General features: G+C 46.1%; 1 protein-coding gene across 2 annotated transcripts in view; it reads left to right on the top strand.

Moving 5' to 3' along the window:
* LOC106573456 (ADAMTS-like protein 4) overlaps nt 1-12,244 on the top strand; it is a 139,083-nt gene that overhangs the window by 116,916 nt on the left and 9,923 nt on the right. For both annotated transcript variants that reach the window (XM_045699199.1, XM_045699188.1), the window contains exons 7-10: nt 3,126-3,330; nt 4,251-4,435; nt 8,206-8,377; nt 9,177-9,404. In XM_045699199.1, the coding sequence (XP_045555155.1) occupies nt 3,126-3,330; nt 4,251-4,435; nt 8,206-8,377; nt 9,177-9,404 (790 nt within the window). The remainder of the gene's footprint in view (nt 1-3,125; nt 3,331-4,250; nt 4,436-8,205; nt 8,378-9,176; nt 9,405-12,244) is intronic.

The following is a 12,244-nucleotide window of genomic DNA, read 5'->3' as shown; positions in this document are numbered from 1 at the left end:
TCAACCTGTAAGTGTATAGGTAGGGGCTCAACCTGTAAGTGTATAGGTAGGGGCTCAACCTGTAAGTGTGTAGGTAGGGGCTCAACCTGTAAGTGTGTAGGTAGGGGGTCAACCTGTAAGTGTATAGGTAGGGGCTCAACCTGTAAGTGTATAGGTAGGGGCTCAACCTGTAAGTGTGTAGGTAGGGGCTCAACCTGTAAGTGTATAGGTAGGGGGTCAACCTGTAAGTGTATAGGTAGGGGCTCAACCTGTAAGTGTGTAGGTAGGGGGTCAACCTGTAAGTGTATAGGTAGGGGCTCAACCTGTAAGTGTATAGGTAGGGGCTCAACCTGTAAGTGTATAGGTAGGGGCTCAACCTGTAAGTGTATAGGTAGGGGCTCAACCTGTAAGTGTGTAGGTAGGGGCTCAACCTGTAAGTGTGTAGGTAGGGGGTCAACCTGTAAGTGTGTAGGTAGGGGGTCAACCTGTAAGTGTATAGTTAGGGGGTCAACCTGTAAGTGTATAGTTAGGGGGTCAACCTGTAAGTGTATAGGTAGGGGCTCAACCTGTAAGTGTGTAGGTAGGGGCTCAACCTGTAAGTGTATAGGTAGGGGCTCAACCTGTAAGTGTATAGGTAGGGGCTCAACCTGTAAGTGTGTAGGTAGGGGGTCACCCTGTAAGTGTATAGGTAGGGGCTCAACCTGTAAGTGTGTAGGTAGGGGCTCAACCTGTAAGTGTGTAGGTAGGGGGTCAACCTGTAAGTGTATAGGTAGGGGGTCAACCTGTAAGTGTGTAGGTAGGGGGTCACCCTGTAAGTGTGTAGGTAGGGGGTCAACCTTTAAGTGTATAGGTAGGGGCTCAACCTGTAAGTGTGTAGGTAGGGGCTCAACCTGTAAGTGTGTAGGTAGGGGGTCAACCTGTAAGTGTGTAGGTAGGGGGTCAACCTGTAAGTGTATAGGTAGGGGCTCAACCTGTAAGTGTGTAGGTAGGGGGTCAACCTTTAAGTGTGTAGGTAGGGGGTCAACCTGTAAGTGTGTAGGTAGGGGGTCAACCTGTAAGTGTATAGGTAGGGGCTCAACCTGTAAGTGTGTAGGTAGGGGGTCAACCTTTAAGTGTGTAGGTAGGGGCTCAACCTGTAAGTGTATAGGTAGGGGCTCAACCTGTAAGTGTGTAGGTAGGGGGTCAACCTGTAAGTGTGTAGGTAGGGGGTCACCCTGTAAGTGTATAGGTAGGGGCTCAACCTGTAAGTGTATAGGTAGGGGGTCAACCTGTAAGTGTGTAGGTAGGGGCTCCCAACAGTACTCCCAACAGTACCCTCAACAGTACTCCCAACAGTACCTCAACAGTCCTCCCAACAGTCCTCCCAACAGTACCTCAACAGTACTCCCAACAGTACCCCAACAGTACCCTCAACAGTACACCCAACAGTACCCTCAACAGTACTCCCAACAGTACCCCAACAGTACCTCAACAGTACTCCCAACAGTACCCTCAACAGTCCTCCCAACAGTACTCCCAACAGTACTCCCAACAGTACTCCCATCAGTACCCTCAACAGTACCCCCAACAGTACCCCCAACAGTACTCCCAACAGTACTCCCAACAGTACTCCCAACAGTACCCCCAACAGTCCTCCCAACAGTCCTCCCAACAGTCCTCCCAACAGTACCCCCAACAGTCCTCCCAACAGTACCTCAACAGTACACCCAACAGTACCCTCAACAGTACCCTCAACAGTACTCCCAACAGTACCTCAACAGTACCCCCAACAGTCCTCCCAACAGTACCCTCAACAGTACCCTCAACAGTACCCCCAACAGTACCTCAACAGTACCCTCAACCGTACCCCCAACAGTCCTCCCAACAGTACCTCAACAGTACTCCCAACAGTACCCCCAACAGTCCTCCCAACAGTACCTCAACAGTACTCCCAACAGTACCCTCAACAGTCCTCCCAACAGTACCTCAACAGTACCCTCAACAGTCCTCCCAACAGTACCCTCAACAGTACCCCCAACAGTCCTCCCAACAGTACCCTCAACAGTACCCTCAACAGTACCCTCAACAGTCCTCCCAACAGTACCCTCAACAGTACTCCCAACAGTACCCCCAACAGTCCTCCCAACAGTACCCTCAACAGTCCTCCCAACAGTACCCTCAACAGTCCTCCCAACAGTACCCTCAACAGTACTCCCAACAGTACCCTCAACAGTACCCTCAACAGTACTCCCAACAGTACCCTCAACAGTACCCTCAACAGTACTCCCAACAGTACCCCCAACAGTCCTCCCAACAGTACCCCCAACAGTCCTCTCAACAGTACCCTCAACAGTACTCCCAACAGTACCCTCAACAGTACCCTCAACAGTACTCCCAACAGTACCCTCAACAGTCCTCCCAACAGTACCTCAACAGTACCTCAACAATGTGTGCTGTTGGGGGGACTAGAGGAGTTGGAAAACACTGTTCTACAGTACACAAAACATATGAAAGCCCAACCTAGTGGTTTCTGTTGACTGTCCTAGCTGGTTTGGACTCTCTCTCTCCACTCTGGGCTCTGGGCCTTCTTTTAACCCCCGTCCTTATCTCTCCCTCTCTCTCCCTCTCTCTCCCTCTCTCTCTGTCTCTCCCTCTCTCTCCCTCTCTCTCCCTCTCTCTCTGTCTCTCCCTCTCTCTCCCTCTCTCTCTCTCTCGCTCTCTCCCTCTCTCTCTCTCTCTCTCTCTCTCTCTCTCTCCTCTCTCTCTCTGTCTCTCCCTCTCTCTCCCTCTCTCTTCCTCTCTCTCCCTCTCTCTCGCTCTCTCTCTCTCTCTATCCCCCTCTTTCTCTCTCTTTTTGACATGATAAGGTCTGGAACAGTTACCAAAGCATTTTTACACAAACAATGAAATAAACAGAGGATGTGAAATGTCAACAACAGAAACAGTACAATAACCATTCTCTCTCTCTCCCTGTCTCCCACCACCTCCCTTTCCCGCTGTGTGTCTCTGTGTCTCTTTCTCTCTTCTGCTCTCTCCCTACATTCTACCTCCCTCTACCCTACCCCCACCCTCCTCTCAATTCCCCATCTCTTTATCTTTCCCTGTCTCCCCCCCTTTCTCCTCTCCTGTTTCTCAATGTCCCCCTTGTCTCCCTCTCTCTCCCCCAGACTGAGGGCTGTGATGGGGTGCTGGGGTCTGGCTTGGTGATTGACAGGTGTGGTCAGTGTGGGGGGCGGGACCTGTCCTGTCAGAAGCTGAGCGGGAGCTTCCAGAACACCAGTGTTCCCCTTGGTTACCACCGAATCCTGGACATCCCCCCAGGAGCTACTGCCATCAACATCACAGAGAGACACACCAGCTCCAACTACCTGGGTAACACACACACCTGCCAGGCAGACTCCCAGGCTAACATAACAATGCCAGTCCAGTCGTTGGAGCCTGAGAAGAGATGTAGATTTGAGAATGTCATTTGGCCAGTGAATGTGTGTGTGCTGGACTGGCATTGTTATGTTGGCCTGGGAGTCTGGTGTGAATTCTTTGGCCTGGCAGACTAACCTCAGATAAAGCTGCTATTGTTACAGTCCTTAGAGGCCTAGAGCAGAGACACCGTGTGTCTGTCTGCCCACTGTCTGTTAATGAGACTAAACTCTCTCTGTGTGTGTGTGTGTGTGTGTGTGTGTGTGTGTGTGTGTGTGTGTGTGTGTGTGTGTGTGTGTGTGTGTGTGTGTGTGTGTGTGTGTGTGTGTGTGTGTGTGTGTGTGTGTGTGTGTGTGTGTGTGTGTGTGTGTGTGTGTGTGTCTAATGTGTGTGTGTCTGAGTCTGTGTGTGTCTAATGTGTGTGTGTGTCTGAGTCTGTGTGTGTCTAATGTGTGTGTGTCTGAGTCTGTGTGTGTCTGTGTGTGTCTAATGTGTGTCTGAGTCTGTGTGTGTCTGTGTGTGTCTAATGTGTGTGTGTCTGAGTCTGTGTGTGTCTGTGTGTGTCTAATGTGTGTGTGTCTGAGACTATGTCTGTGTGTGTCTAATGTGTGTGTGTCTGAGTCTATGTTTGTGTGTGTGTGTGTCTGTGTGTGTCTAATGTGTGTGTGTCTAATGTGTGTGTGTCTGAGACTATGTTTGTGTGTGTGTCTTTTTAGAGGAATTGACTGGTTTGCAGACTGAACATGACTTTAAATGAAAACCAAACCCTCCCTTTGTCCTCCCCTTTCCTCCCCTTCTCTCAACCATTCCTCCTTTCTCTCTATTCATCCCCTCCCCCCTCCTCCATCTCTCCCCTCCCTCCCTCCTCCTCCCAGCCCTACGTAGTGGTACAGGTGTATCAGTAGTGAATGGGCGCTGGGCGGTGGATCCTCCAGGAGACTACGAGGCAGGGGGGACTACCTTCACCTACACCCGCCCCAGGGCTCTCTCTGATGGGCAGGAGGACAGAGGAGAGACCCTTACAGCTCCAGGACCAACCACCACACAACTGACTCTATATGTGAGTAGGACACACTTATGCACACACACAAACACACACACACACACATAAACACACACACACTTTTGTTGATTAAATCAGAAGATATATCTCTCTGCTCCTGTGTTACATATAGATGTCTCAATGGCCCTGGGCTATGTTGTCCTGTAGTCTATATAGATCACCATGAAGACAGGGCTATGTTGTCCTGTAGTCTATATAGATCACCATGAAGACAGGGCTATGTTGTCCTGTAGTCTATATAGATCACCATGAAGACAGGGCTATGTTGTCCTGTAGTTTATATAGATCACCATGAAGACAGGGCTACGTTGTCCTGTAGTTTATATAGATCACCATGAAGACAGGGCTATGTTGTCCTGTAGTTTATATAGATCACCATGAAGACAGGGCTACGTTGTCCTGTAGTTTATATAGATCACCATGAAGACAGGGCTATGTTGTCCTGTAGTTTATATAGATCACCATGAAGACAGGGCTATGTTGTCCTGTAGTTTATATAGATCACCATGAAGACAGGGCTATGTTGTCCTGTAGTTTATATAGATCACCATGAAGACAGGGCTATGTTGTCCTGTAGTTTATATAGATCACCATGAAGACAGGGCTATGTTGTCCTGTAGTTTATATAGATCACCATGAAGACAGGGCTACGTTGTCCTGTAGTTTATATAGATCACCATGAAGACAGGGCTATGTTGTCCTGTAGTTTATATAGATCACCATGAAGACAGGGCTATGTTGTCCTGTAGTTTATATGGATCACCATGAAGACAGGGCTATGTTGTCCTGTAGTTTATATAGATCACCATGAAGACAGGGCTACGTTGTCCTGTAGTTTATATAGATCACCATGAAGACAGGGCTACGTTGTCCTGTAGTTTATATAGATCACCATGAAGACAGGGCTATGTTGTCCTGTAGTTTATATAGATCACCATGAAGACAGGGCTATGTTGTCCTGTAGTTTATATAGATCACCATGAAGACAGGGCTATGTTGTCCTGTAGTTTATATAGATCACCATGAAGACAGGGCTATGTTGTCCTGTAGTTTATATAGATCACCATGAAGACAGGGCTATGTTGTCCTGTAGTTTATATAGATCACCATGAAGACAGGGCTATGTTGTCCTGTAGTTTATATAGATCACCATGAAGACAGGGCTACGTTGTCCTGTAGTTTATATAGATCACCATGAAGACAGGGCTATGTTGTCCTGTAGTTTATATAGATCACCATGAAGACAGGGCTATGTTGTCCTGTAGTTTATATAGATCACCATGAAGACAGGGCTATGTTGTCCTGTAGTTTATATAGATCACCATGAAGACAGGGCTATGTTGTCCTGTAGTTTATATAGATCACCATGAAGACAGGGCTATGTTGTCCTGTAGTTTATATAGATCACCATGAAGACAGGGCTATGTTGTCCTGTAGTTTATATAGATCACCATGAAGACAGGGCTATGTTGTCCTGTAGTTTATATAGATCACCATGAAGACAGGGCTATGTTGTCCTGTAGTTTATATAGATCACCATGAAGACAGGGCTATGTTGTCCTGTAGTTTATATAGATCACCATGAAGACAGGGCTATGTTGTCCTGTAGTTTATATAGATCACCATGAAGACAGGGCTATGTTGTCCTGTAGTTTATATAGATCACCATGAAGACAGGGCTATGTTGTCCTGTAGTTTATATAGATCACCATGAAGACAGGGCTATGTTGTCCTGTAGTTTATATAGATCACCATGAAGACAGGGCTATGTTGTCCTGTAGTTTATATAGATCACCATGAAGACAGGGCTATGTTGTCCTGTAGTTTATATAGATCACCATGAAGACAGGGCTATGTTGTCCTGTAGTTTATATAGATCACCATGAAGACAGGGCTATGTTGTCCTGTAGTTTATATAGATCACCATGAAGACAGGGCTACGTTGTCCTGTAGTTTATATAGATCACCATGAAGACAGGGCTATGTTGTCCTGTAGTCTATATAGATCACCATGAAGACAGGGCTATGTTGTCCTGTAGTTTATATAGATCACCATGAAGACAGGGCTATGTTGTCCTGTAGTTTATATAGATCACCATGAAGACAGGGCTATGTTGTCCTGTAGTTTATATAGATCACCATGAAGACAGGGCTATGTTGTCCTGTAGTTTATATAGATCACCATGAAGACAGGGCTATGTTGTCCTGTAGTTTATATAGATCACCATGAAGACAGGGCTATGTTGTCCTGTAGTTTATATAGATCACCATGAAGACAGGGCTATGTTGTCCTGTAGTTTATATAGATCACCATGAAGACAGGGCTATGTTGTCCTGTAGTTTATATAGATCACCATGAAGACAGGGCTATGTTGTCCTGTAGTCTATATAGATCACCATGAAGACAGGGCTACGTTGTCCTTTAGTTTATATAGATCACCATGAAGACAGGGCTATGTTGTCCTGTAGTCTATATAGATCACCATGAAGACAGGGCTATGTTGTCCTGTAGTTTATATAGATCACCATGAAGACAGGGCTATGTTGTCCTGTAGTTTATATAGATCACCATGAAGACAGGGCATGTGATGCTAGCATTATCCTGGGTTAAACACTGCTAGACTGAGGCTTGGGCTGAGCCTGCTAAGATAGCCAGGCTTAATAACACCTACACCAGGCCCAGGCTAAGATTTAATAACACCAACACCAGGTCCAGGCTAAGATTTAATAACACGAACACCAGGCCAAGATTTAATAACACCAGGTCCAGGCTAAGATTTAATAACACCAATATCATGCCCAGGCTAAGATTTAATAACACCAACATCAGGCCCAGGCTAAGATTTAATAACACCAACACCAGGCCCAGGCTAAGATTTAATAACACGAACACCAGGCCAAGATTTAATAACACCAGGCCCAGGCTAAGATTTAATAACACCAACACCAGGCCCAGGCTAAGATTTAATAACACCAGGCCCAGGCTAGGATTTAATAACACCAACACCAGGCCCAGGCTAAGATTTAATAACACGAACACCAGGCCAAGATTTAATAACACCAGGCCCAGGCTAAGATTTAATAACACCAACACCAGGCCCAGGCTAAGATTTAATAACACCAGGCCCAGGCTAGGATTTAATAACACCAACACCAGGCCCAGGCTAAGATTTAATAACACCAGGCCCAGGCTAAGATTTAATAACACCAACACCAGGCCCAGGCTAAGATTTAATAACACCAACACCAGGCCCAGGCTAAGATTTAATAACACCAACACCAGGCCCAGGCTAAGATTTAATAACACCAACACCAGGCCAAGATTTAATAACACCAGGCCCAGGCTAAGATTTAATAACACCAGGCCCAGGCTAAGATTTAATAACACCAACACCAGGCCCAGGCTAAGATTTGATTAAAGAGTTGCAGCATACCTCTGAGGTCTCCCTAGCTGTGGGAGAGAGAGGGCTCTGAGAGATAAAGTTAGAACAACGTCTCCCTGCAAACAGACCAGCTTCATCTCTATGGGTTCACCTGTATTTACAACGAGATGAATAAAATGTGAAAAATAGCGGTTATAAAGATCAGAAAATAGAAGATGAAATGTTGCCATCACAGACCCATGTAATGCAGAGTGAAGCTGATTACATTTATGCAACCTCTGGAATCTCTACCTCACATTGCACCCCTTTTGAAATCTGTTTCTCTATCCCTCTCACCTTTTTCTCTCTCCCTCTTACTCCTTCTCTCTCTCTGTCGTTCTCCAGATCATCTTCCATAGGCAGAATCCAGGGATCGACTATGAATTCTACATCCCAACAGAAAAGAAAGCGGAAGAGAGGGAGAGGCCGCGAGAGAGAGAACGAGAGAGGCCTAGAGAGAGAGAAGTAGAGAGGGAACGACCGAGGGATGGAGGGAGGGCACCCCTGAGAGACACTAGTGAGTCTGACATTCCTCTTTTCTCCTCTTCCCCCTGTTATTTTCCCATGGTGTTCAGAATAAAGCTGTGTGACAGGTCAGATCGTTAGGGAATAGGACCAGGAAGTAGATCATCAGGGAATAGGACCAGGAAGTAGATCGTCAGCGAATAGGACCAGGAAGTAGATCGTCAGCGAATAGGACCAGGAAGTAGATCGTCAGGGAATAGGACCAGGAAGTAGATCGTCAGGGAATAGGACCAGGAAGTAGATCGTCAGGGAATAGGACCAGGAAGTAGATCGTCAGGGAATAGGACCAGGAAGTAGCATGGGATGATGTCACGTTCTGTTCTCTGTTACTGTCCTTTATGAATAAAAATGTATTATGTGTCTGATGTTAAGGAATGATATATCATCTGTCTAGATGTAATTGACAGTAAATAGAACTAATCCAAGCCAGACTGGAGACAGTGAGTCTGAGTAGTGTACTTTAGATGTGTGGGTGAGGGGAGGGGAGGGGGGATAGGGGTAGGGGGTGAGAGAAGGGGCGTCAGTGAAGAAGGGTGAGAGAAGCAGGGGGAGGGAATTGAAGGCTAGGGGTGAGGGGGAGAAAAGTTTGGCGAGAGGGAGAGAGGGGTTAGGGAAAGGGGAGCAAGAGGGGTGAGAGAAGTGAGAGGGTGTGTCTGAAACTAAAAATGACATAATTTTTACATCTTCAGCTCTAACAAGTAATTCACTCTCTCTCTGTTTTTATTTGTTCCCTTCCTTCCATTTCTCCCTGCCTCTCTGTATCTCGCTCTATCTCTCTCTCTCGCTCTCAGGTTCTCTCATTGTAACAGTGGAAGACCCTATCCCTCCTCCCCCTATCTCCTCTTCATCCTCCTCTTCTTCCGCAGACAGATGGACAGCTGAGAGCTCCCGCCCCCGAGGCTCGGTACCCAATCGGAATGCTCGAATCCCACCTCGTACCGACCTGCCCCTCGACACCCAGTCACCCTTCGTATGGAGGAGGGGCGGGCTCACTGAGTGTACTGCTTCCTGTGGCAAAGGTCAGAGTTAAAAAAATACTTGGACTCTGTGAATGTATGTGTATATGTGTGTGCCTATAATCATAGTTCGCTGTCTGTAGAATTTTCCTGCTGATACAGTTCTAGGTTCAGCAAAATGCTCCCAAATCCTGACCTTTACCATAAGGAGGGAAAACACAAAACTAGCCTTAGATCAGTGTCTAATGGCAACAACTTCATCATACTACACAGGGGCTTGCTGTGTTACATCTCCCCCTTGTGGTTATTCAAGGGAAGTGGAACACTGTTGAACTGAAACAGTGATTTCCTTGGAGCTGTTAGAATGAGACAGTTTATGGGTGCGTTTGAGTGGTAAGACTAAAGCAACCAACTGTAGCTGAAAGTGGAGAAGTGAGATCGGGGGAGGTGCGTCTGCTACAGCAGAAAGGGGAATAGCAAGGCTCAGTGCAACACATAGCCATCTGTAAGCAGCCCATCCAACTACCTCATCCCCATACTGTATTTATTTATTTATCTTGCTCCTTTGCACCCCAGTATCTCTACTTGCACATTCATCTTCTGCACATCTACCATTCCAGTGTTTAATTGCTATATTGTAATTACTTCGCCACCATGGCCTATATATTGCCTTAACTCCCTTATCTTACCTCATTTGCACTCACTGTATATAGACTTTTCTTTTTTCTACTGTATTATTGACTGTATGTTTGTTTATTCCATGTGTAACTCTGTGTTGTTTGTGTCGCACTGCTTTGCTTTATCTCGGCCAGGTCGCAGTTGTAAATGAGAACTTGTTCTCAACTAACCTACCTGGTTAAATAAAGGTGAAATAACAAATACATTTTAAAAAACACGGCAGGGTTCAATGTTTATAAAAGCTTTTCTTTGTCATGTCGATCCCCATATCACACAATCACAAACTCTAAATATGTGTGTAAATTGTACTATCAATTGAGGAGAGAGAGACTCAAATATCACATTCATTTGTACATATCCACTGTATAGATATGAATCCCTGCAGAGAGGAAGAGGCGAAGCGATCGAATTTACTCTCCCCAAAATCTGTCCACGTGAGATAAGCTCTTTTTGTATGGAGGTCTATGAGAGAGTGTTGAATTAAGTGAGGCTTATTTAATAGAATAGAAGTTTCATAATGTTTAAGCTGTTACAAGTGTACTAATATCAGTGGATGCACATTAGTTGTGCCTGTTGTTCACACGCATATCTGTCCTCTCATTGGCTAGAATGGTCCCACCTGATCTCACCTGCCTTCAAATCATTAAGGACAGTATTTCCATTGTTAGAGCGGTCACTCGGCTATCTTGTCAATATAATAGATCATCTTTGAATGCGGCAAAGTTGCTTCCTGTTTCAGTCACGTCTTTGGTCCCGTTCGCGTGGGTCAAACAAAAGCCCTCTAATGATTGGTTGACGATAGAGCCTCCCACAAATCAGGAGATGACTGCAGGCTGCTGCTGGTAAGGAGCAACTGCAGAAGACTGAAGTCACTGCAGTCAAAACTTCATGACCTTTGATCACATATAGGGATTGTAGAGGTCATGTAGTTGACATGTAGGTATCAAGTCTGACCATTTTTATCCCAATAAGGCAACACACTTTGAAAGGCGGTGACCTCGTCAATGACTTGACAAAAGTGATCAGCTCAAACGCATCCTATAACTTTCCCACCAGGCTCCCAGTACAGCAGGGATCATCAACTAGATTCATCCTATAACTTTCCCACCAGGCTCCCAGTACATCAGGGATCATCAACTAGATTCATCCTATAACTTTCCCACCAGGCTCCCAGTACATCAGGGATCATCAACTAGATTCATCCTATAACTTTCCCACCAGGCTCCCAGTACATCAGGGATCATCCTATAACTTTCCCACCAGGCTCCCAGTACATCAGGGATCATCAACTAGATTCATCCTATAACTTTCCCACCAGGCTCCCAGTACATCAGGGATCATCAACTAGATTCATCCTATAACTTTCCCACCAGGCTCCCAGTACATCAGGGATCATCAACTAGATTCATCCTATAACTTTCCCACCAGGCTCCCAGTACATCAGGGATCATCAACTAGATTCATCCTATAACTTTCCCACCAGGCTCCCAGTACATCAGGGATCATCAACTAGATTCATCCTATAACTTTCCCACCAGGCTCCCAGTACATCAGGGATCATCAACTAGATTCATCCTATAACTTTCCCACCAGGCTCCCAGTACATCAGGGATCATCAACTAGATTCATCCTATAACCTTCCCACCAGGCTCCCAGTACATCAGGGATCATCAACTAGATTCATCCTATAACTTTCCCACCAGGCTCCCAGTACAGCAGGGATCATCAACTAGATTCATCCTATAACTTTCCCACCAGGCTCCCAGTACATCAGGGATCATCAACTAGATTCATCCTATAACTTTCCCACCAGGCTCCCAGTACAGCAGGCATCATCAACTAGATTCATCCTATAACTTTCCCACCAGGCTCCCAGTACATCAGGGATCATCAACTAGATTCATCCTATAACTTTCCCACCAGGCTCCCAGTACAGCAGGCATCATCAACTAGATTCATCCTATAACTTTCCCACCAGGCTCCCAGTACAGCAGGCATCATCAACTAGATTCATCCTATAACTTTCCCACCAGGCTCCCAGTACATCAGGGATCATCCTATAACTTTCCCACCAGGCTCCCAGTACATCAGGGATCATCAACTAGATTCATCCTATAACTTTCCCACCAGGCTCCCAGTACATCAGGGATCATCAACTAGATTCATCCTATAACTTTCCCACCAGGCTCCCAGTACATCAGGGATCATCAACTAGATTCATCCTA

This window comes from Salmo salar, chromosome ssa02, assembly GCF_905237065.1.
Source record: "Salmo salar chromosome ssa02, Ssal_v3.1, whole genome shotgun sequence".
In the NCBI taxonomy this organism is placed as follows: Eukaryota; Metazoa; Chordata; class Actinopteri; order Salmoniformes; family Salmonidae; genus Salmo; species Salmo salar.
Note: the sequence above shows the minus strand (reverse complement) of the source record. Positions and strands in the feature narration are given on the sequence as shown.